The following is a 26,986-nucleotide window of genomic DNA, read 5'->3' as shown; positions in this document are numbered from 1 at the left end:
ACAACGTCTCACTTTATCGCTACACAACAATCAAAATTTCTTCAAAAATCTTGAGCAATTTTAGGCGACAAAGTCTAAAAAACCATTTTAAAATCAGATCCTCAGAATGCCTTCCATAAAAATTATCCTTTTTAATCAATTTATTTTGCTTAAATTATTGAAAAATCGCAAACCCCCTCCACAGACGTAACAAGTAAGATTTTCATTCCCTTGACTAAAATGAACTGAATCCCAGGATTAATTGCATAATTGCATACGGAATTGATTGGATTGAAAATCCTAGTACTAAGCTGAGCTCTATGTCTATTCGGATTTTGTATGAAAAAGGCAATTTGAGTCGACTTGACGCATAAATCTCACATAAAAAAGTATCTTAACCAAAATTAATTTAAATTCATGAAGCCTTTTATGACAAAAATTGTCAAAAAACTACAAAATACATAACTTTTTTAGAAACTTTTTACTTTTTATTTACATTGAAAATAAAACATCAAAACTAAATAAACATACAAATTAACAAATTGGACATACATACAACATTGAGTAAAAAGGACTATGTTGCCGGCCATAAAAAACTATTTAAAACTTCTCCGAGCCATCAAAAAAAAAGAATTAAAAATCCCCTGAGATATATGAAAGGAACCAAAAAATAATGGAAATGAAACCCAAAAAAATATGTCACAACACTTTAAATCCCTTGCGGTTATGTACATTTTAACATCAACATATCCCTCTGACATACTTCTTGTTAAAATAATTCTGCAACATATCAAAATTAATGTGCTTGTCATAATGTTAAGAATGAAAAGTCACTGCAATGACCTAAAAAAATAGAACATAGCAAAAAATTATATACAGCATGATATGAAGTGACAGTGAGGCGAACAAAACAGCAAAAAAATAACTTTTTTTTTTATTTAATTTTACGACATCATTCAACTTAATGTGTCTATTTGCTTATAACGAAACTTTACGTAGTGACTGGAAAGAAATGTGAAATTTTCAGATTTTTCACTTAAAAACTAATTGGCAGTTTTTTATTTTATAAATTTTTTCACCATTCTCAGCCATTTTATTTGACAATATTGTAAAAGTTATCTTGCAGCAATAAATTTTACTCATTTCCTGACACTTCCATATTCCATACTTTTTTCAAATGTTCATGAATCCGTTTTAATTGAGATTGATTGAATTTTTCAGATTGAAAATCAGTTTTTTGGATTTTAAGCCATGATTAAAATTTTGTTCTATCGCAAAAACTTAGTTTGTTCCTAATTTTCACCATAATGTAAAATCATATCATTTGAAATTGGCATGCAATCAATTTAAATGAAAAATTTTTGGAAGTAAAAGCAAAAAGCAAAATAAGTAAACCAAAAAAACAAGTTAATCAAAGAACTCTCATATTAGACATCGTTGATATTCTAGTTTTTTACAATAACTGCTTTTAGAACTTTTTACTTTTTGGGCAATATTTACATTGAAAAAAAACATCAAAACTAAATTTCAACATACAAATTAACATCAATTTTTCATTCATTTTTTGACAACATTGAGTCAAAATTTGACTATGTTGCCGGCTATAAAAAAAACTATTTAAAACTTCTCCGAGCCATTTCAAAAAAAGAGAAGCTTAAAAATACCCCTGAGATATATAAAAGGAAGCAAAAAAATAATGGAAATGAAAACCTGGAAAAATTTGTCAAACTGACTTTAAATCCCTTGCGCCTTATGTACATTTTAACAAGCAACATATCCCTCTGACATACTGATTGTTAAAATAATTCTGCAACATATCAAAGATTAATGTTGCTTGTCATAATGTTAAGAATTTGAAAAGTTGGCACTGCAATGATTCCTAAAACATTTGAACATAGCAAAAAAATTATATACAGCAGCCTGATTCCTCATTTGAAGTGACAGTGAGGCGATCCTCAAACAGCAAAGCGAAACTTTTCCTTGACGCCTTATTTAATTTTACGACATCATTCAACTTAATGTGTCTATTTGCTTATAACGAAACTTTACGTAGTGACTGGAAAGAAAATTGTGAAATTTTTATCGATTTTTCACTTAAAAACTAGCTGGTAGTTTTGTATTTTATAAATTTTTTTCACCATTCTCAGCCATTTTATTTGACAATATTGTAAAAGTTATCTTGCAGCAATAAATTTTACTCATTTCCTCACACTTCCAATACTTTTTTTTGTTGCTATGTTTTATTGAGTTTATTGAATTTTTCGTTCAGTTTTGCTGGCTAGTTAATTGATTAATTAAACATGCTATCTTATGAATGAGCAATTTTTGTAGATTGTGGAACTGCATGGTTAACTGTTCCATGCAATTCAATATGGTATCTTTTGGACAATGGATTAACGTTACCCAATTGACAGTAATGGAACTTAATCTGATTTCTAATGTTCATTTGTTTCATTGAAACTAGATGCTTGTGAAGTAATCTCAAGCATATTTGAGACATGGAAAGGTCACAGTGTAGAAAGTTTCAATCCCAGGTTGAAGTGAGTCTGGTTTCAGACCTAAATTCATCGAATATTAATCACACCAATTATGATGATCTTGGTCTGAACTTGTCACCTTTTCTATATCGTGAGTATTCTGGATGAAGTGATACAACACAGAAGATTGCTTAACTAACAGAAGAATCTATTAAAATCTGAACAAATAACCGCATTAAACCTTCATGATTAAAAGCATGATTTGGATTAACAGCGATAGAGCCAGCTTCTGGCAACAACAAGAAAGATCATTGCTAACAATTTATCTGTATTTAAAATATGAAAGAAGCTTAGTGTGATTGACAGGAACTAAAGTTTCGTCTACAGTTGCAGGCCTTCATTTTCCGTCATTTTATAGTTCACAGCACTGCAGTTTTCGTCAAGCCTTGTAGCTTTTTTCTGAGTTTTGATGAACCCTAACAGGAACCAATCATCATAATCCAAAAAAGTCGCACAACTTCCTTGAACACCAACATTTCCTTACCAGTTTTTATTAAACTCCGTAAAGCATCAACAATTCAAACACTTGTATATGTGTCTACCAAATACAAAACCGCACAATCAAATAGCGCATAAATTCTGTATTTGCGGACGGAAAAGTGGAACTGAAAAGATACGAAATAAAATAAAATAAAAAATGAAATAAATTTCGTCGCCGTCCCTCAAAATTGCAATACACGAAAAAAAAATGTTTAAATAAAGAATGGAAGCATTGAAAAAAGCTTGAATAAATATTTAAATAATCCTAACAAAACCTCCCATCCGACACCCCATCAGGTCTGATGATGAACATTTAAAAATGGGTTAATTTATGAATATGTGGTAAATTTTTTTTTCTGTTCCTTTCACACTTTTGCAGTTACTCCTCATTGCCTTCTTACATTCATAAATTTTCATACATGTGTCGCTCTCATCTGTGTTTCAATGTTGAATTAGGATTATTACATACATATATACATAGGCACATGCTTTTCATGACGGCTGGTGCTGATGTTTCTATTATTATTTAGGGGGGATGTTAGACGTTAAGTTATAAATAAAAAAGAATTATTGCAAGGTAAGGTATACTCGATGGTGGAAAGGTGATCGGATAAGAAATCAAATTTCAATTGATTTGGGTAGGAATTTGAATAAGGATGCAAAATAGCTTTGTGGTTCTTTTTCAAAAATGATGTCAATTTACAAATTGACTTTTCAACCCTCGGTCTTCACTAAATTTGAATGTAGCTTCACAGAGATTCTTGGAAGTTAGCTCACAAATTGACGCTTCTCGCCTTCCTTTTCCGCAACAAAATTAATTTGCAAGCACAAAAATATTAATTGTTTGAGGAAGAGCAGGCCAAAGACTAAGGTTTTATTGCTTACCAGTCCCCTTCCGCAGATTGTCGTATTCCACCGAAGGCTCTTTCCTGCAGTTAGCAGCGACCTGCAGAAGGGGCCATCGGTGGAAGGGACCTCCTGCGGAAGCCGTAATTCGACTGGTTTTCGCTAATTTTTTCTACCTGAATTTCAATTCTAGTAACAAAATCACGACAACGTCTCTTCTATGCGTAATAAGTGAATTGCTTCTTGTTGGACCTGAACGTAATTTGTGAACGTTACTGCTCCCTATATTTCATAGCATGGACAATTTCGGATTAGACAAAAATATTTTGACAACCTCAAATGCAAGAAATTTTTTAACTGTCACTAAATGTCCCCCAAAAGTTGTCATCCCTTTGAGAGAAATGTAGATCATAATTTATGGGTTTTTTCATCTCGATTTTTTTAAAAAACGAAACGTAAAGAAAAACACAAGATAGAGATGGAAATTCTTTTAAAATAAATTGACGATGACATCATAAGCACAAAAGCGAAAGCTTCTTATGGCATTAGATATTTCATGGAACAACACTCCATTTTTTCCCGTTGTCTCATATTTCAACCATTTTTATAGATATCTATCCCTTTGCCTGCCAGCTTGCTCCATCTCCAATTCATATTGCATTGGCTCTGAATATTCTCACAGATGTATGAATTCATTTATATACAATTTTCGCAACTTTTTTTTTTTTTTGCTGTTATGAAAATATATGGTTTTATCATATTTGCTACTTTTCGGATTTACATCTCCGTTGATGATAAAAAAAATGACGTCGAGTAAATGCGGAAAATTCTTTAAGCCTTTTACTCAATGTATGTGTGTATATCACTACTAGCTTGGTGTTGTGTCAAGTATGAATGGAAAATTGTGCTGAAACTTCCTTATTGTAACTATGTTCCCATGTGGTGCTTTGGTTATAACAAAAGGGTCCTCATCTGACTCTGTTGCTGGCTCTGCCACCTAGTTTGTAGAAATTCTCTGTCCGTCTCTGTACCTTGAGCTGACTTTTTTTCATCATTGCACTACGCCAAGGAGATTATAGAGCTCCTGGTCGCCGCGATTATGTCCCAGCAGTGATATATTCTCTGGCATTATTCATTCGGTTCCATGCCATAAGTAAGGGTTCCTCGATACCCAGCCCTCAGTCTGACAAGACTTTCGTCTCAGTTTCAATCCCGGTTTTGATCCTGGTCTCGGTCCCAATCTTGATCTCGGTACCAATCTTGGTCTCGGTCTTAGTCTTGATCTCGATTGCAGTCTTGGTTTCGGTTCCAATCTTGGTTCCGGTTCCATTCTTGGTTTCGGTTCTAGACTAGGTTTTGGTCTCGAAAATTGGTCGAAATCGAGACTTCGGGAGACCCTAGTCAGTTGATCTACAGAAAAACGATAGTGACGTCATTTCAAAATTAATCCAACTCTTACGGAAAGCACCATAAATTGAAATTTTCAAAATAACTTCCACAATCTAAAAATAATTGTCTGAAAAATTAAAACGAAAAAATCATTCAAAATTGCTATGGAAATATTTTTGAAATTCTCAAAAGACAAATAATGAAAATTACGAGTATAAGGCAATTGCCATTCCATCCCAATCTATAATTCTCCATTTTTACAGTTACCAAGGGAGCAAATATCAACAGTAAGCACAAGGACGGCAGTGATTTTTATTTCTATATTTATTTTCAAATAAAATGAAAATTCCTCCAGCGAAAATTTTCTTTTTTTCTTTCATTTTAATACAAATTTATGATATTGGAATTGTTTGACGGGAGTGAATTTGTTTGAAAAAATATATCTCGAAGCTTATGCTGACTAAGTCAAAACACAAACTTTGCTGTTTATTGGATTTTATTGAATATTTAAATTTAATTTATTTATTAACTTTTCAGTAAGAAATGTAAGTAAAATGGTTTGTACACTAAGTAAAGGTTCGTATTTATAATTTTTTGTTATTATTCCTTCACAGTTTGGGTTTGAAGTGCTTGCAGATGCTACATAGGGACCGTTCATTTATTACGTAAAGAAATAACGAGCTTTTTTCAAGAATTAACAATGGAAATCTCAGAATTGATGTTATTTCAATCTGATTTACCTCGTCCATCTTCCCGTCTGGACGTAAGTAGATTTACCCCCTCCTCCCCCCTCCTTGAACATAATAAGTGAACAGCCCCATATCTGTTATATTATGTATAAGTCAAAATGTCATAGTATTTAGATATAGTATAAGTTAATTAATGTTGCATTCTACGTTTGATGGATAATCACAAATATTTAAAGGTTCGTTAAAATAGAGTCCATCCGGACAGTGCATTAGATGAGGATACCAATAATCACAAATGTAGAATGTAGTACAATCTAATGGATTTCTAAAATTTCCAGTATATTCAGGACAAACGAAATTAGTTAAAGTTGTTGTGGATGAAATTTTACTGGTTGTTGATTCAGTAATAGAAACAGTTGTTTGCTTCGTTGATGTTGTTGACTGTTCAGTATCAACTGTTGAGATCTCGGTTGTTGTACTTGACTCTTCAGTAGTTGCTACTGTTGGCTCTTTAGTAGTTGTTGTTGTTGACTGTTCAGGAACTATTGATGAACTCTCGGTTGTGTCTTCTGTCTTTTCAGTAGTTGCTACTGTTGGCTCTTTAGTAGCTATTGATGAGCTCTCGGTTGTTGCTTCTGACTCATTACTTGCTGCTGTTGATTCTCTTGTAACAGTTGATGAGCTCCCGGTTGCTTCTGAATCTTCAGTAGTTGATGCTGTTGACTCATTTGTCACTTCTGAAACTTCATTAGTCACATCTGTTGATTCTTTAGTATTTATTGATGAGCTCTCGGTTGTAAATCTTGTCTCTTCAGTACCTGTTGCTGTTGATCCTTCAGTAGATATTGCTGTTGATCCTTCAGTAACATTTGATGTGCTCTCAGTTGTTGCTCTTGACTCTTCAGTAAAAATTGCTGTTGATCCTTCAGTAGTAGTTGTTGAGCTTTCGGTAGTAATGTCTGACTCTCCAGTTGATATTGATGAGCTCAAAGTTGTTGTGTTTAAATCAGCTTGTGTTGTGTCGTCCGTTGAAATATTAATGCCAGTTGTCGATCCATCAGTTGTAAAAACAGGAGCTCCATCACCGCTTGTAGTAGTTTCTATCGTCTCTTCTGTCAAACCTGTATTAGAACCTTCTGAGTTGCTAGGGGTTGTTGATCTATTTGGTGTTACTGGTGGCGTCCTGAAATTAGTCGTTGTGGTGCTTACATCAGTCTGAGATGTAGTTTGTTCTGTAGTTTGTGAGGTTGTTGTCATATCATTTGAAATTGTAGTACTACTAGCTGTTGTCGAAGTTCCAGAGATTTTATAAGTTGATCGAGTAGGTGTGACTGGTGGTGTTGGAAGTTCACTAGTCATGGTTCGTGTAGTAGATGTTCTTGAAACAGTTGATGGATTTGCTGTAGTGGATGTTGTCGATTGTGTAGCTTTTTTAACAAATATTTGAATGTAGGGAATAAAATTATGAAGCATAAAAGTATTTAACTTACAAGTTTCAGGAGACGTCTCGGGATCTGATGTAGTAGATGTAGTCTCACTTTCTAAAAAGTGTTGAAAGACAAACTATTGTAAAAGTATGTTAAATCTCAAAGTATAACTTACCAGTCGTTGTAGGTTCCGGTGTTGTGGATGCTAAATAATGAAAATGGCATATTAATAATTGTAAAGAAGTAATCAAATTTTAGGTTTTTCCAGGCAAAAAATGGAAACTAATGTAAAATAATAATCAGAGCTCGCAGTCGACTAGAATTTTTTTAAGTGTAAAAGCGGTGCCTTCTTGAAAAATGGTGAAATTTTGAGGCTTCGTAGAGGCTATTATAGGACAATCAGATTCATGGACTTCATCTAATAGAATTTACTTACTTGATGTAGTCGATGTTGTTGATGGAGTCGTTGTCGTCGAAGGAGTCGTTGTCGTCGATGGAGTCGTTGTCGTCGAAGGAGTCGTTGTCGTCGAAGGAGTCGTCGTTGTCGTCGTTGTTGTCGATGTCGTCGAAGGTGTTGTTGTCGTCGATGTCGTCGAAGGAGTCGTTGTCGTCGATGTCGTCGAAGGAACACGTTGTCGTCGAATTGTCGTCGAAAACAATTAAACCTACTGGTTGTAGTTGATGTTGTTGTGCCTTTTAAAATAAGTGAATACATAAAAATTAAAATTTTAAGGCAATAAATTACAACTTACTAGGAGTGGTCGTTGTAGAGGTTGTCGTTGTTTCTTCAGTTTTTGCTGCAAATAAAAATATTTTTAAAATCTGTAAGATTTTGTCAATAATTTTTTCATACTTGTTGTTTCTGTCTCCGTTGTAGTAATTTCCGGTGGAGTTTCTTCTGTTGTTGTAGTCATCGATGTAGTACTCAACGGACTTGTTTCACCAGGCCTTGGAGTGACTGTCGTCTCGACAGGATTCGGATCGAAAATCTGTTTGATTAAGAATAGTTTAGAACTGGACCTGTCATGTAATGTCACATTTCAATTCTTACACCATTTATCAAGGCATCATATCCTAATTTTATTAATGGAAACTTTACTGAATGACAATTTCCGGCTGGAAATAAAAGTGATACAAATTAGTATAAATCATAATTTTGACACTTATTTCATACAAAAATCGTCATTTTCCAACGTAGCATAATTAATGCCAGCTAACTGATTATCAAGCACTAAGTGTATCTTTGCTAATATGGATAACTCATTATCATATCCAACCCATTGATTTCCATCATAAGTTGCATAAGGTGCAAAATGTGCTTGACTCCAGAGACTTTCCCATGTTGTTCCTGCTTGCTTTAAATTGTAACAAATTTCAGCATATGGAATGATATTTTTACGTCTAACATTATCTTGAGGTGCAAAGGTGCTCGCACTTCCTAGTCCATTTATAGGTGAATCAACTCCATTTTCTAAAGAATCTGACAATGTAAAACTTCGTCCATAAGTTGCTATTCCCAATGTTAATTTATTAAGTGGAACATTTCTTGTTTTCCAACTAGACACAATAGATACAGCATTCCATTCAGCCTCAGGGGTTCTATCACTTTGATTTTTATAATATGGAGAATGAAAAGCTGTTGCTGTATCAGTTCTATATCCACGTAAATCAAACGAATTAAGATTTATAAAGTCAACATCGTTAATGAATCTGAGAATGTCATAAGATTTTTCAATGTCTTCATTTCTTGGTGCTACAGAGACTGATAAGATTTTTTGGTTTGTTATGGCACTTCTCAATGTGGCAATGAAGGTCACATAATTATCTTTATCATATTGATATCCGCTGTCACCTGGCCATTGCCAATCAAAATCTACTCCATCAAATCCAGGATAACTGTCCAAAAAACTTTTGATTGCTCCAGCTAAATTAGCTTGATTAGTCGGTGTCCTCGTTAAATTTGTCACAATATCTGGTCCTGATAAATATTTAGAAAATATAAATGTGATGCACTTGAGCTACAAATGCTATATGACGCCGTCAGAGTAATGTAGTGACGGTTAACTCACCCCAAAAAGGACCACCAACTCCAATCAATAATTTTACACTCGGATTACGTAATTTTAACTTCAAAAATTCTTCAGATTTGTCGTAGTCTACATATGAATTAAAGCAGCATTACTATAGTGAAACCAACAACAAATACTTTAAACAAAACAAAAACACAGGCACAATCCACTTTAAAAATAACATCAAACGAAATTATCTTTAAGGTGATAATGACGTAGCTTTTAAAAAACATATGCTTACTTTGTGGTGACCAATAAAGTATCAAGTTTTGAGCAGAAAATAAAATGTTTTTGTAGATGATATGAGTGCAAATTGTTGGATCAATATCAGATGCTGTAAAATATCCTTGAAGCTCTACATGTCTGCTTGACTGTTAGAAAATATGTAAATAATAATTTACTAAAACAGAACAAATTTCTCTAATTTTGTAACCTCTAACTCCTCCAAGGATTCGATACAAAAATGAAATCAAATTTTTTGGCTGCTGCCTTGATAAGAGGAATGGAGGCAATTTTGCTTCTTGTTTATTACTAATATAAAACCCGACCTAGCATGTTGGAAAGATATTAATGTAATGGGTAGTAGAGCTTCTATAGGCAGTGACGCAGTGTCGGCCTATGGAACCTATGGACCCTAACGATCTAGTTTGATCTCAGGGAAAGTCTAGTCGGATTAGAATGTTTTTGCTCATAGTCACACCAATTCAGTTTGCGTATTCGAGACACAAAAAGTGACTAGATACATTGTATTAGTATACTTTGAGTCATACACAAATGAAAAAGCCCCGAAAGCCGCCTAAATTTGACAACTTTGGGCCTTACATTTGATTTTAATAAAGAGATTTAGCAAAGCATTTAAAGTTTCATGCAGAAGCCTTTGCACCACTCGGATTACAATTTCCTCAATTAAAAAATGTAAATGTAGAAAATTAAATAAAATTAAATAAATTTTTACTCACATCTGAATTCCAATAGCACACAATTTTTTCTAAAGAAACAATTAAAAATATAATTTAATTTTATGACATCTTGAATACATTATGCAGCATATGCTGCTCACTAGTGTTTTTTTAATAAAATTATGGATTTCACTACAATTTAATAGGATTTTTTTAAACACTTTTAAATTATTTTTTCCTCAATTGAAGCTGAATATTCAGCTGAACCTAAATAAATTTTTTAAATGCCAAAATGGCGGATATTGTGACGCACTTAATTTTCTGAGAAATAATGTTTATATAACACTATTCTTACTTTCTTGCGCTAATACACATAAATATAAAGTACTAAAAACTAATAAATAATGCAGAAGCATTTTCGTCATTTTTCAAACTTTAGTTCTTATCAAATTTTTTGTGATTTTTTTTTTTTCACTTTTTCCAAAAATTTATTTTTTCAATTCTATCTTTTTTCTTAAAATTCCTCAAAATTTCTCACTGCTAACTAGCAGAAATATTGACTTACATGAGCTTATAAAGCAAATGATAAGCTTTGATAAGAAAGCTATTAAAATTCAATAAAGATTAACCGATATATTGTTTTGATTACCCGAAGTGTCGGAATTAATACGTACTCGAAACAATATGATTTATTTGATTAACCGCTTTAAGGAAATAAGTCAATTCAGAAAACCGATTATTTTTTGACAGCAAATGGATGGCACTTGGAATTTTTATTATTATAAAACTATTTCCGGTGTCATTTTGCTTCGTTTTCTAAACTTTTTATTAAACTGAAATAAGATTTTACTGACAGTCCAGAGCTCGAAGTCGACTTGAATTTTGTATGGAAAAGTCGACTTAATTCGATTCAACCCAATTCAAAATGTCAGCCAAATCTGAGTCAACTTCGAACTCTGACTGACACTTTCATTTAAATGTGAAGAATAGGAGGAAAAGGGAGAGAAAAATACGATGAAATACGTTCGCTTTAGATGTCAAGCCTCGATCTCGTCGAATTTTAAACGATAATTAAATTATCACCAATTTTTATCAGTTTTCCGCTGAATATTTTTGGAAAAATTGATTTTTGGGTTCTTTATAGTAGGTTTTACGTAGAATAAGTCAGTAAAACTGACAATAAAACAATGGTAGTAAAGTATAATATTTTTGGCGCAAATTTTTGGCTGTAGTAATTTTATAACCCAAAATCCACCATTTTTTTATCAGTTTTCTGCTGAATTTTTTATAGGAAAGATTTGTTTTCGGGTTCTTTATAGTAGGTATTACGTAGAATAAGTCATTAAAAATACTCCATGGAAAATGGTATTAAACCTTACTGTAGTAATTTTATAAGCAATAAAACCAAAATCTAGAGTATTAAGATTTCAGCCCCTTTTTGATTCGTGTGCCTATAAATAAATTCCAAATCTTATGGAAGATTGTTTTACGTTTCAAATTTGGTTTGACATTAAAAATAGTCTGTTTTGAGTTGGATACCCAGTTAATATATCCTTTTATTCTATATATTTTATAAATTTTAGCTATTACATATATTGAAATTTAACTACCTATCTAATACTTAGTCCTAAATAAATAATGCAACTCTAAATATTCAACATTTTAATTTCAATTGATAGTCACAATGATTATTCAGCTCATCATAATATTTTCCATAGTTACAATAGAACTTATAAGGAACATAACTAACACAAACAATGTATGAGGCACAATCTTCAGGGTTCTTAAACTTTCCATTTTCTTCAGGACATACGAACGATTTTTCAATTGGAAACTCTGCTGATCTTTTAGATTTACTACTTCCAGGAGTGACTGGAGGAGTTGGAATATTATATGCAGTTGTTCTTGAGGTGGTCGTCCGAGTGTTAGGTGAACTTTGAGTAGTTTCTTGGATGATCTCTGTTGTCTCTGATTCTTGGGCAGTCTCAGTTATTTCACTTTCTTGGACATTTGTTTGTACTGATGATGAGCTTTGAGTTGTTCTCAAATTTGCATTCGGTGTTACAGGAGGCGTTGGAACTCTTGTGGATGTTGTTGTAGATAATTTTTTCGTTGTCGTCTCCTCCTGAGTAGACAGCATGTCTTCTGTCGTTATAGTAGATAATATTTCTGCAGTTGTCATAACGGAAGTAGAGTTTTGCTCATTTTCACTAGTTTTGGTTGTTGTAGAATTATTATTACGTGGTGTGACTGGTGGTGTGGGAATCGAACTGGTCGTGGCCCGTGTGGTGCTAGTCCTCGTAACTGTGGTTCTTGAAACAGTAGACGTTTTGATTGATGTTGTAGCTGAATAAAAAAATAAATTTTTAAAATTTAAAGAAATTAAAAGATTTGAAAAATCTTACAGGTTGTTGGTAGGGTTGTTGAAGGTTCAATAGTTGTAGGCTCAGTAGTTATTGGTTCACCGGTTTCAGTTGCTGTGACTGTTGTTGACTCAAGAGTTGTAGGTTCAACAGTGATAGTGATTGGCTCAGTCGTGACTTCAGTTGTTGAGGGTTCAGTTGTTGTAGGTTCAGATGTTGTGGGTTCAGTTCTTGTGGATTCAGTTGTTGTGAGTTCAGTTGTTGTAGTGATCGGCTCTGTAATAGGTTCAGTTGTACTTTTGTCATCAGTATCTGGATCTTTGCTAACGGCTGTCGTCGTTTGTGATATTTCAGGTGGATTGGTGGTAGTTGTTGTGGTAGTTGTTGTACTTGTTGTCGTGGTTGTAGTTGTTTCAGCAGGATTTGATGGAATAATCTACAAAAAAATAATAATCGTTATTTATTCTTTGGAATAATTGAAATTATGAGAATCCATACATTATTAACCATAGCATCATATCCAATTTTTATCAGAGGGAATTTAGTTCCAGTACAATTACCATCTGAATAATAAGAAGTATAATCAATAAGATTTCAGTTTGTAAATTAGTAATTAAAGCTTACAGAAGTCATCACGATCAATTGTAGCATAATTAAGTCCACCAAGATCATTGTTAAGTGCCAAATGAATTTTAGTCTTGACAACTTGTAAATCATCATATCCAACCCATTGATTTGCATTAAATACAGCATAAGATGCAAATTGAGCTGAATTCCAAAAAGAATTCCATCTGAAATTTGTCTGTGTACTTGTGCAAATTTCAACATATGGAATGACATTAGTAAATTCAACTGAATATTCGCTCTGCATACCAATTCCACTGACTGGTGCTCCAACGCCAGTTTGCTGCATATCAGTTAATGTAAAACTTCTTCCATATGTTGGGATACCAAGTGTTAATTTTGCTGATGGAACTCCTTTAGTTAGCCAGTTCTCGACAACTGATATTGCATTCCAATTGCCTTCTGGTGTTAGATCATTCGGTAACTTTCGGTATGGAGAATGGAAGGCTGTAACAGTTTCACCTTCGAATCCATGAAAATTGTATGTATTTAAATTTATAAAGTCTACATATTGATGGATTTTCAAGACATCATAAGATTTGTCAATGTCTTCCTGCCTTGGTGCGACAGAAATTGAGAAAACCCTGCTGGTTCCTAATGTATTCCTCAAGTTTTGGAGCAATAAAACATAATTATCCTTATCATTTGGCGATGATCCACTTCCCTGACCAGGCCATTGCCAGTCAAAATCACATCCATCAAAACCATTTGTGTCTATAAAATTCTTTACTTTTTGTGAAAAATCATTACGATTTGTTGGAGTGCTTGCAATTGTTGACGGGTTTTGTGTACCTTGACGTGGTCCACCAATGCCGATCAGGAGTTTTACATTTGCATTTTGACCTCTGAGATTTGTAAATGCTTGTATATCCTCTGAAAATATTGAACATAATAAGAAATAACGATTTTGAAGCACAAAATACTTGGATGCATTTGTCAGACGTTAAATTGTAGTTTTTAGGAAGGTGTTGGATCTTTGAATATTCATTAATAAATTTATCACATACTGACTAGCAATTTCGATTATCATTCAGACTTAGTTTGAGTCGGAGTTGGCATGACTCCATTATGGGCTCCAGTTGAGAGGCCTTTTTGACTTTTAGAGTCCAGATTCTGAGTTAAAGTCCTGCCAACTCTCAGTTTCATTAGATGCATGCATTCTAAAAATTTTCAGATTAATTACCTGGATTATAATCTTGAAAAATGCTTACACTAGCTGTAAATCGTATATATGTGTAGATTATATGAGTACAAATTTTTGGATCGATGTCTTTCACTGCGAACATGCCCTTAAGTCCTTCATTTCTGACTGACTAAAATAAAGTAAAAATTATGGTTCCAAATGTAAAATTCTAGAATTTTTTGATCACTTACGAATGAGTTCCAATAACAAACAACTTTTTCTGTAAATAAAAGAGACAAATTTTAAAAATAAGTAAACAATTTGTAGGTATTTATGAGTAGCAGCTGGTGTGTAACCAGAAAATTTAGGGGTAAAGACTTTGAAATTTTTAAAGGATTTTTGAATTTTTGTTTTGGAAAATTCTAGCAAAAATGAAGGATTTCATCTAAAACAAGAGTTTGACCCCAAACCCACTGCTTGAATGCGCCCTGACTATCAGACGTGATTAAAGCACTTCAATTGATGATATTTTTTGTTGTCTACATTTATCAAAATTTGTTCCCATAAAAAATGTTTTTTTTTTTTGAGTGTTTCGAGCACTTAAACTCAAATCAGTCATTCCATTTCTTCTTTATTCGTGCTCTGGAATTCTCTTGTGCCACTTCCTTTTAATGCGAAGTTTTAATTGAAAAACACAGAATGAAGAAAAGCAAAAGTTTTGGGAATTTTAAATTAATTTTTCCTGCTTTTATCGATGGCACTTGAAAGCTCTTGAACTTAGTTTTCATTCACATTTTCGTCAGGTTAATTACTCATTGAGAATAATTAAGATTTTGTGGAATTTCTTTTGTGGATAATTTCAATTATTGTGATTAAATATTTTCATTTCCAAATCAATAAACTTTAGTGAAAATTTTTTTTTAAAGCAAGTCATTCAAATGTCATTTGAAGGACGTTTGTCCATAAATCACAAACAGTTTTCTTGGAAATATTGCAATTCATTGCATTGATTCATGTGAAATGTGTAAATTATAAGTGATAGCACATCCATAATTCAATAACTTTAACAACGTCATTAGAGGAATTAAAAATGTTTATGACAATTGAAACTTCACTCTTATCAATTTTTGAAACACCCTATGAAATAGTTGAAATTCCTTTTGAATTATCTCGAAAAGTACACGGTGTGAAAGAATTGGAAAATAGATCGAGTTTGACCAAGAATTGCATGCCGGCATTTCTTGCATTTTAGGATGCACAAGCCTTTAGTTTCTAACTGAACTTTATAGTTCATCTAAGGCTGCAGACTGCAGTTTTGGATAAACCCTAGAAAATAGTGTTCTCAGGTCCTCAAAGACTATAGCTTGGATTCGAATTTTGCCATTCTTTTGCCAGACTCGAGATGAAGAACTCTTGAGAAAATGATGCTAAAGAAGCATTTGAGCTATTGATAATTGGCAAAGAACCAGCTATAGAGCCAGTTTCATACACAACTGAAAGAGACCATGACACACATGATCTGTACGGCCGGAAAGAAAGTAAGTAAGTTTTTGCCGACTCGAAGCCAGAGTCAAGCTATTCTGGGGACACCGTATCTTTCACACCAATGTGCTTTTCACAACATGTGCTTTACTATGCATTTAAATTATTCAAATTTTGTACCAATTTATTGCCTTTATATCTCTTGGGATTTTTTAATAATAACTTCATTAAAGTCCTCAAATATTTCATACTATTACATAATTTCCACATTTCTTATAATTTCGTCACAAATCTAAAATGCTTTAATCGATTGTCTTAATTAGTTAAGGGCACTTTTCTTAGGTTCCAGAGAGAAAATGTGTCTTTTTGAGTCAAACGTTACAAAAAAAATTCACAACTTTTGCCACATAATTTCATAAATTTGAATATATAATTTACTTTGACTTGCTATCAGCGGAATAGCACACAACAATGCACAAATAATTAATAAAGTCCTCATTTTTCAATTTGAATTTTTGTCATTAATTATTTTTAAATTAATTTTCACTTCCAATCTTTTGTTCTGCTTTATTTTCAAGTTCTTTTCTTCACACAATAAAAAAATATATTTTTCACTTTTCTTATTTTCAGTATTTGTTCAAAAGTTTTTCAATCAACTAATTGGATTATAGCCATAGGCAAGCACTTATATAGACAATCAATTGTTTCGTTGAAACAACAGATGAACTCTTATCGAAATTCGTATTAAAAGCTTATCATAATACAATTCAGTTTCGAGATTAAGAGTGCTGAATTATAAGCGTAATGTGTCGGCAGACATCAAGGATGTTGATAATGAGGTTGGTACAAGTTGAGTACAAGTATTAATTCGCAGAAAAGTGACGTCATTTCATCAGATATTTGTGTCAATAATATGAAATAGAAAAGTCATCAAAACACAATAAATGCAGCATTTTATCAAAGAATAAATATGAAATTTTGGTATAAAAATCAAAAAAATTGAATTTTATTTCAAGTGGGGTAAATCCAGCTATCTCTAATAATAAACAAATATAATCAATTCGGCTCAATAAGTATAAAATTCCTGGAATAACTAAAATTGTCAACATCACTTATTTTATTATCAATCATCAGATTATTTACTACCACAATTTCCTCAATAATTATGATAATCTCCACACGTTGTATGGCATAATAAAAATTTTAATAGTTTCTTTTTTTCAATCATTGAGATAAACCAATTATGTTATCGATCATATTGGATGTTTGATAACCAGAAAAAAAAGTCATAACAAAGTTTATTGTTTGACAAGTATGAAAAACAATATGTGACTCATGTACATTGACTCTGATTATCAATCAACATAAAACTGATAAAGAAAAGGGAAATAATAAAAGTGGAAGGAAATGAAAAAGCTCAGCATTTTTTTTTGTCGGTTAATCTACTTGTCTTTTAATTGCGTGGTAATTGATTCGGGATTGGAAACTCAGTGAGATTTTATTGCTCGTAAATGAATCCGAGCAACACAATGAATGTGTCCTGAAAAGCTATTTTTTTGCATTTTTCATCATAAAAAATGGTATAAATCAGTCATCAAGGTCACCGACAGGGCAACATTCATGACTTATCCCCGAATGGAAAACTTGACATGATATCCAGTTGATAATTAAGCCTACCGTCGACTAATGACCTATGTTACAGAACGTTCCAGAGAAAAAGTAAGTCTAGTCATTAACAAGACTTGATTTCAAGGTGTCCACTCGGGATCGTTAATACGGTACACAGTATATTTTTAAACTTATATGCATCAAGTTAACACTTAAACACGTTGTGCTATTCGGATCGGATTTTCTATCCAGGACATTAAGTTGTGCTTTAAGTTTGATACTAAATATTACAAAGTCACAAACCTTTAGAAAATTAATCTCATCGATGAAGCAATGAACAAGTACATAAAAACATGTCGTGTGATAATTTTGATTGATTAACTTTCACAACTATCTGACAGATGTTACTTGTTTGATTTTATGAGCATGTATTACAATTTGTGAGTAGATCGATTGACAAGAAACACTGTCATAGATAATTTTTTAACATTTGGCATATGAAATTGACAATCATTTATCAAGCTCAAACAAATTAGTGATTATAATTTGTTGTGTTAGGAGTAATAACTTAATATTCTATTTTTAATCGATTGTTGACTTCACAGGAGGTAGTTGAAGGTGGGTCTTAATCGAGAAGACAGGTTTTCAGTTGACTAATTCTTATCTTGTTCCCAAGCAGCTCAAACAGGTTGATCGATTCAAAATCCGTGACCAGACTAGTGTGACACGAACATGGTGCTGGATTTGAACCAAGTCAGAGTCGAACGTCTGGAGTGGTGTTTTTAATTGATTTAACAATTTTTTCAGCAACTGGACATTAACTTGACATCAACTAGTGTTAACGTATTTTTGTCTACTCGGGACTTATTTTTCCAGTATTCAAAAATCTCACGAAATTGATTAAGATCACTTCCATATAAAACATAATCACACAACATAAATTGAAACAGCTTTCCTCAATGTCTACTCAATTTTCTGCTGATGAAGAAATCATCACAAAATATCGGTGATGAGCAAGCTTCTTTTACTCCCAATGACTCACGATATTTCCGAAAAGTCTGAAAAGTAAAGACTCTTTTACGATGAAATGGAATGAGATTCGTAAGATTAAAACAGTAACCGCTGACAGACATCAAATAACTTCATCATCATTGCAATAAGCTTTTTCTTGTATTTCACACAAAAAACTGTGACTCTCGCTCATTTTTTAGCGTACGGGATTAAGAGATTTCAATGAAATTAGTTTCGAAATATTCCCCTGAGGATGTTTCAAAAATAAGCGAAAATATAAAAAGAATTTTTTTCTCACACAAGCGGAATGAAATAAAAATGAAGAAAATTTTTTATTATAAAATACGTTTAGTAGTATAAATTTTATACAAAGCAAGTCAGAAAGCAAATTTAATACGACGTATTAAACTTTTTTTCTCGAGCTGATTTAAATGAAAATGGGGAAACTGGATATAGACTGTCTAGTGTTCTATATATTAATTCAAGATTAATGACTTTTCTGTTGACTCTTTCCTTGATTACTTACGTAAATTGGTCATAAACAATACTTGGGTTCTCGATATCATGACCAGAGGTATAGCCAGGTGTTGGTGATATCTGAGAGAGGTGATGGATTCCAATTGAGCTTCAGTAAGTAAGATACCAAAACTTTCGTGTCTTGAAACCAATCTTGTTCTCCAGAATTTGTAAAAATCGAGACTTCGAGAAGCCTTTACGCAGTGGAGATCTATTATTTATTTTCCACTGTACTACTTGGTATGGCACACAGGCAAATTGCCCTATTAAATGTCCTTACAGACCAATTGTAATCTATGACCTCACTTAGATAATGGCTGAAGCTATTTTAATGGACAGGCGATAGAGAATTTCGTATGCCAGTTTTCAATATTATGTTTCGAAATCAAACTTAAAGACCTTAAGGAAGCTTTTTTCCACGACATATCTTGTTACCTTTATAGATCCTCCAATAACATTTCCGAAGAAAACAAGCCTGTTACTAGATTCCAAAATTTTCAATCCCGGAAATAATCCCAAGATTTATTACATTTTGATCCCGAGATTGAAAATTAACGAACTTTATCAAAACTTTTCTCAATCAAGAAATTTATACCTGAACTTTAATTCTTGACATTTCAATTGAGTGTGATGAATGCGCTCTAAAACAATAGAATTTTTAAACAATATTTCAACTTGTCTTTCATTTATTTGTTGCTGTGAAATAAAGGAAGGAAAATGCTTAAGGATATGAAAGCGTCTTAGCGACAATTTACTTTTAAATTTTATTATTGTTGAATTTTTTTTTCCTTTGTTACTTCGCATTTGCTACTTCCACTTATTTTATGTCATTTCTACAAAATTTCATCTCGAAAAATTAAATTGCAATGAAAATTCATCATCATTCAATTGAATGTAAAGCCTGTAAATGGCATCAATGATGAAAAGAAGCAACGACTTTCATCATATAAATTAAAATTCTCGCTCTTTTTAATGCTGATTCGTTCATTTATTTTATTTCACGTTGTTTAATGAAAAACAGAAGAGCTTTCAATTTCTGACATTTTCATGTTTTTTTCTCCATTTTCATTCCTTTTCAAATTAATGTCATTAATGAGTAATGAAAAAAAGGTTAAGAGACATTTTTTGCATTTTTTTTTTGCTAATGAGAAGCCTTCAGCATTGAGAAATTTAAATTAAAAATATAAATAAATGCGATGCTGAGACTGATGGTATTTTTATAGTTGAGTTGTTAAGCAATGAGATGCAAACAGAAGAGGAGAAAAAATAATTATGAAATTAAAAGAAGAACGCTGCTTTTATGTGCGGTGTTTGTGTTAAATTAATAAACAAGACAAATGATAATGCAAGCATGCAAATGAATAGTTAGATCATCGTAGCATAGCATTAGTGAAAGAGATAAGAAATCAAGGGGTGTGCATAAATGTTTAGTTTGCATAAATAAGTTGGACTGGAAGAACTGAAGCTAGTCAAATTTATAGCATCATGTGTTCATTCTTATGAGGAGCTTAGGCTACAAAAAAAGCTTTCAATCTGACTTTGTAGCCCTGTCAAAAGTTTGTACAAATGGTTCTGTCCATCTAATTGCTGAACTAACTTCCATTGGCTTGATGAGACGTGATCTAAAGCCGGCTCAATTCCCGTAACAGAACACGTCTAATCAATATTCTAGTGAAAAAGGTATACGTCGTCAATAATTGACTCTTATCCCCGGAATTTTCAATGCGGAGTAATGGTCCAAAATCCGACCAAAGGCCAGCATGACTCTAAGTTCGATGAAGTCTGGCCTCAGGTCATAGTCAAGTCGGCTTGTGTTCACATTTTCTGCAAGTTTGCATCGTGTCCCTTCCGAGTTCCAAACCAGCTTGAACAAAATGCAGATAAATTTAGAATGACATTTGAACTCAATTTACAGATGCTACATGGCTGTAATAATATCTACCTGAAAAAATCTAATCCCAAAAAGCCACTTTAAGCAAAGTAACAGATAATTAATGTAAAAAATGACCGCAAGCACTTTTTAACGAAAAACAGATTCAAGACTAATTTGAAAACATTTTCATTAAGAACGTGTTCACCCAAAAAAATACATACATACAGCAAAAGAACCTCATCAAAAAAAGAATTTGAAATCTTACGAAGAAAATACTAATTAACGAAAAAGGCATTCTTAAAGAAGCTTTCATGCTTCTTTTTTGTGTTCTTTTGTCAATATTCAGAAGCAATTCATCCCTTGCAAGAAATGAAATGCTATAAAATGGGGAGGAAGTTATCATGTTTTTCATATCTGTTTCACATTCAATTACTCATTTTTGAAGCCTTTGAAGAACGAGAATTTCATTTGTTTGTAGCTTTGTCGGGGTGTCATGGAAGTTTGGAGGGGAGATGTCTGTTTATTGAAGCTATCCTAAAGATTTTACGAACCAATGCACTCAGTAGACAGAGCAGAACTGGATCAGAACCAGTCTATGTAGTCGTTTTACTTGCTTCCATGGCAAAGACGTAAACGGGTCCACTGGCGCATTTAGAGTTCGTCGAAAGCTGGATCTGTCTTTAGATATCTTAATGTTATCGTTAAATTATATTTCAAGCAATTTTGCATTATTGCTCATACAGTAATACCATGAGCTCTAGGAGATACTTCGAGATATCTTTCCATCCAGAGAGTCAACAGTACTCAGTCTATTGTAGGATGTCAAAATTGAGCAGTTGATCTGAATTCGCAATAATCTTTAGTCCACTCAAGATTCAGTTCCAACTTACAATGACACAACATGGACATTGTAAGACGCTTCTCTCTAAATTCTTTAATTATTCAAAAATGCGCATTTGCATTCCATTTACGAGAAGGTTCCTTATTGCTCGCTATTATCTCTCACTAAAAAGTGGGAGACAAAGAACATTTTCTAATTACTATAATTAAAAACACAGCAGAAATGTTAAAAAAAGACGAAAAAAATTCATAAAAGTTACCACAGTGACATGATAAGGAACGACTTTTTATCCCATTAAGAAATGAAAATTTCCTTCCTTTTTTATTGAAAGACAAAGAAATAAAATAAATTGAAACTGCGAATAATAAACATAATTTGGAATGTCTTTATCTATAACCACAAAAACATACCTTTTGGAATGCTTGTCATTTAATCACGTTTCATGTTTTTCTATCTAATCGTTAAGCAGTTCATGGCACTGCTGCGTATTCTACGTTCAAGTGTGCAATAAACAACACAAAAGACCTCATTTTATTATTGAAATAATAAAATAAAAAAAAGAAGCAGCATAGAAAAGTTTGACATAAATTTGTCATGTGTATAACGATTTAACATTGGAAAAATATTTCCTTACCACGATAACAATAAACGGAAATTCCACCCTGCGTACTAAATGCTGAAATGAGATTTCACTTTATTATTTCTTTATTAACTTTCAGTTTTTTTTATGCTGTATGTAATTAAACAATGTCGAGAACATAAAATTGTTCTTCTAAGGCATAATTTTCGAAAAACTTCCTCGTTCTCCCCTTTAATGCTTTACATCCTTACGCCGGTATTTTGAATTTAAAGAATGAATAACGGAGAAAGAATTTACATGCAACATGGAGCGGTTAAAATATATAGATATACATTATCTAATAAACAAGATCTTTTGTAATCTCTTTTGTTCTAAATATTACTTATGCATAATGTACATAATATTCCTTATTTGTCTGTGCTTTTTATTGCTTTGGCCTATTTTTTTGTAGATGATTTTGTGAATGTTCTCAATTATTTTGACTTTTTTTCGGGGTCGGAGGCAGCTATTTACATATTGTGACCTTTTTTAAGGAACGAGATTTTTATCATTGGACGATTTAAGTAAATAATAATGCCTGGAGTTCTTTTCCTACAATTTGCTACTGTTTTGACATATTTTCATGAATTTTTGTGTAGTAATTGGCAAGTTATTAATTTACATATTAAAGTTCTTTGAATGGTTTAAAAATTATTGATTTTTTAGCTTATTTGAACAATGGTGATGTCATTAAAGGAGTATTTCTGATCCGACTAAAAGCTGTAGATCTACTGAATGCAGAGGTCTGTCATATCCTTACTTCCCCTTACTCCTTAAACAATTATTAGCCGCAAATCATCTTAGCGCAGCTCTGTATCTAGCGATAAGTTAGTAACTCAATAACGAACAGGTCCTATCATAGATAGAGGATGACAGAAAAGATGACCTGTCAGGTCGTTACCTGTTGACTGTAATTTCTCAATTAAGCTGATGCTTCAGCTTTCTCGAATGTCTAGTTATTGTCTCGTCTCATGTCGATAAAGCGTCACTTTATTCAAAAATGGCTAAAGCTTACAAAATCAGCTGATAATTACGGGATATTCTTCCAAAAATTAAAGGGAAATTCTAGTGACTAAATGAACCCAAAAATGCCATGAAGAAATGACACAAAAATGCGTTATAAATTCTATGTCAGTTCTGTTTTCACATATACAAACATGTGCTTAGAAATTTGTAATAATTTACGTTTGTAACTCATTAGTGAACGGCTTTATTAGTGTGTTTGTTTTAAACTGTTTTAAAATTTTCTATTGATGAAAATTATTTTAGAATTTTCTATTTATATTTTCGTGCTTAAAATTTAATCCAGTATTACAAATTTATATTACATTTATTTTTGTAAATTTTAATATATTTCTATCGAAGAAAAGGGATTCCGTTTAAATGTTACAACTTAACGGAATTAAATCTCTTCCAGATAAGTAAACATTTAGAAAGCATAAAAGTTCAGGTTTATGTTGAAAGAGTAGAAATTGTTTTTAATAAAACTGTTTTTATTACCTTCACATGCATGAAAATTGTCATGAAAATTCAGGTTCTCAGATCTCGACTGACCTCATGAAGAAAGAAGGTAAACCAGAGGTTCCTAAATTTGTATTGAGTCATTAAACTCCTTTTTTTACTAATTAAACTTCAAACTTAGCTTCTTTAGAATTCTAGTTTTTAGCTCTCGCTTCAGCCATCGCAAATGTCGAGCTTGTGAGCAATTTTTCAAAAAACATGCAATTAAGCATTTAAAAAATTTTTAATACGCAGTCGCTAAAACCTACACTTAATTTTGTGATATTACCTGCCATAAAGGTTCTTCCCAAAATGTAAGGGAACTCATGCTAGTGACTAAATGCTTGTGTGTGTTTGAAGCAAAAATGATGAAGAAATTGGATGAAATAAGTAAGGAAAAATTTTCACCCCCATGTTATATATTCGTGCTTTCTGTCTTTCACATATACAAACAGTAGCACCGCATAGCACAGTTAAAAAGATGGAAAGAAAGGGATTGTTTAAATGTGTACAAAACGGAAAAATCTCTTTCAGATGAAGTAAACATTTAAGATAAAGATGATGAAAAGTTTCTTTGGTTTTCATGGAAAGGAAAGAAGAAAATTTTTTCCATTCTGTCTTTATTACCTTCAAGCAGTGAAAATTAAATCATTTCAGTTCTCTTATTTGTCTATCTTTCTTCTCATTCCATAAAATTTATCACTCAACCTCCCCGAGATATTTTCCTCCTTTTTTTACTTATTAAACTTAAATATTCCTAATTTATTATTCAATATTTCATAACTTCTGTTCATGGAATAAGAAAAATATTGTAAATGACGAGTCCCTTGTGAGCAATTTTTCAAATTGTAAACCGCATTTGCAAGCATTATGAGTGGTGATTTACGCAGTCAATTGTGAAAGATATGATGCGATTTTTGAGTTTTCTAATTAATTTTTTGATTGGATTTGGAAGTTTTGGGGGATTATTTTTCATGTTTTGTGTACTGCTTGATTAATGTTCTATAAAATTTATGTTTTAAAATGTATTGAAGAAGCTAATTAAATTTTAATAAAATCATCTTAATTTCTGGCAGGAACAACTTGGTAAAAGACGTGAAGTTTAACTAAAGTTCGTCCAAAATTGAAGAGTCCTGCAGCCTTGAACGAAATTAAAAGCTACAGCCGAAAACTGCAAGACTGGGCATGTAAAACGCAATATATTTTTGTTTTCAGTTCTTGGCCAATTCTAAGTTTTAACTGAGTGGCATCTTGGAGGCTGTATTGAGGTCCATTTTAAAGCAACAAATTAAATTTGATGGGTAACATTCGTGTTATGCAGTGTAGCAATGACTCTGTTTACAAATGACAGTTAATTTGCAGTTGCTAGAGTTGTTTGTGTCTGTATACTTCCTTTACTTCAGCTGTGATCCATGGCCTCTCTCATTTGACGTCTAAAACTGGCTCTATCGCTGACTGCCCTTTAGCAATTGAAAAATGCTACACTGTCTCTATCAACATCATCCTTCCATTAATTTCCTTGTGTGCATCTGCTAATGATTATTTTATGACAGAGACTTAAGGGTCTTTATGACTCAAAGCAAGGAAATTCTTCTTGAAAAATACATCAGACACAAGACGTTATGAACCTTAAGGTTAAAAATGTCAAGACGTCTTGTAATGTTCAGCATAAAATATTGCTATAGCAACATAATCACCAGACCTAGGTAATGAATAACAATAACATTTTAACCCTTCTAAAAATATTCCTTAAATCTTTCCCCCTTTTATCCCCAATAAATTTCCTTCCATTTCCTCCGTACATAATCTTCAAAAAAGAATTATTTCTCTATTTAGATTTCACATCATCAACACCTTTATTTGTCTATGAAGCTCCATTTTGCTGTTACTTTTTACAAAAAGGCAGAGAATGGGAAAACAAAATTAGGAAAATCTCATTTTAAGCATAACTAAGTATAGTATGATAAAATACTGCTAATTATAATATAAATTTAAATGAATTTTCTTTAAAATATCAGGTAGAAAGGGTAGTTAAATGAAGGGAAGTTTTGAGAGTATTTAAGAAGCTAATGATGATGTTGTATGTTATAATAAGCCTCTTCATATTCACATGTACTCAGACAAGAACGAATCTTTATTTTCCGGTAAACAAATCCTTTTTTTGAGAGCTGACTTTGGATTTTGTTGCGATTTTATCTTGTTGGCAGCCTAACTTTTGTTGGATTTTATCTTGAGTTTGTCAGCCTAACTGAGTGAATTTGAATTTTTTTCATCAAAAAAAACTCAAAACTTTTTAATGGAAATTGCTCCGAGAAAAAAAGAAAAATGCATGAAAAATGGTGATTTTGTATGAAAAAGAAATTTTCTTTTTACTTTTTTTTGGATTTGACAAGATTCGAACCCAAGAAATCTGAATGAAAAAAAAATGTACTATTTTGTATTCTCAAACGTTCTGAGACTCACCCCACAACCCACCTGGGCGTTCTCCGTTTACAAAATAGTACAAATGTATTCGGCAGAAATTAAATTTAAGTTGCTAATTGCGAAATTTTTTTTTAATTATTTTTTTCTGCGCATTACGCAATGTTACACAATTTTTCATGAAGGCAGAATATGTGTAGAATCATTTCATGTTGAATTGTGCGAAAAAAAAGCTTTTTTGGAAATTGCTCCGCCTCGAAAAATGGGGATTTTGTATGAAAAAAAATATTTTGTTTCCTAGGGAGGACACAGAAAATTTTTAAGATGGTACAGAAAAGTTTTGAGAGGATGCAGAGAGTTCAGACCTGGTTCTTACTAGATCTTGTTTTTTAGGTCTGAAAGTGACCTGGATCTTACTAGATCTTTTTTTTAGGTCTGAAAGTGTAAAACCTGGATGCGCTTAAGTCCCTCGATCAATAACACGAGGACTTTTGTAATTTATTTTACTAATTTTGTAAAATAAAGTAATGAGGGTAGAAATGAAGAAGGAAAACATCAAAATTTTAAGAAGTACACTTGATATACAGCCCGCAATATTGTCTTAATTTCCTAAAACAATTTATTCATAGACTTGAAAAACATTCAAGGCGAAAAACTTTTTTTTTAAAATAATTTCAAAGGTTAAAGTAA

General features: G+C 32.4%; 1 protein-coding gene across 1 annotated transcript; it reads right to left on the bottom strand.

Moving 5' to 3' along the window:
* Positions 1-5,446: 5,446 nt before the first annotated feature.
* Positions 5,447-16,515, bottom strand: LOC139087565 (mucin-2-like). Its single transcript, XM_070636399.1, has 17 exons — positions 16,346-16,515; positions 14,677-14,705; positions 14,486-14,615; positions 13,303-14,175; positions 13,177-13,241; positions 12,721-13,114; positions 11,975-12,661; positions 9,417-9,503; positions 8,522-9,325; positions 8,399-8,463; positions 8,201-8,336; positions 8,100-8,144; positions 7,898-8,002; positions 7,784-7,840; positions 7,523-7,552; positions 7,411-7,461; positions 5,447-7,347 (listed from the first exon to the last, which is right to left on the bottom strand). Exons 1-17 carry the CDS (start codon positions 16,404-16,406, stop codon positions 6,107-6,109), a joined length of 4,860 nt encoding a protein of 1,619 aa, XP_070492500.1. The 5' UTR covers positions 16,407-16,515; the 3' UTR covers positions 5,447-6,106.
* Positions 16,516-26,986: the final 10,471 nt, after the last annotated feature.

Source organism: Chironomus tepperi, unplaced genomic scaffold (genome assembly GCF_022539635.2).
Source record: "Chironomus tepperi strain 1889 unplaced genomic scaffold, CSIRO-AGI_Ctep_v1 contig_128, whole genome shotgun sequence".
NCBI classification, from domain to species: Eukaryota; Metazoa; Arthropoda; class Insecta; order Diptera; family Chironomidae; genus Chironomus; species Chironomus tepperi.
This window is presented reverse-complemented; position numbering and strand designations above follow the sequence as displayed.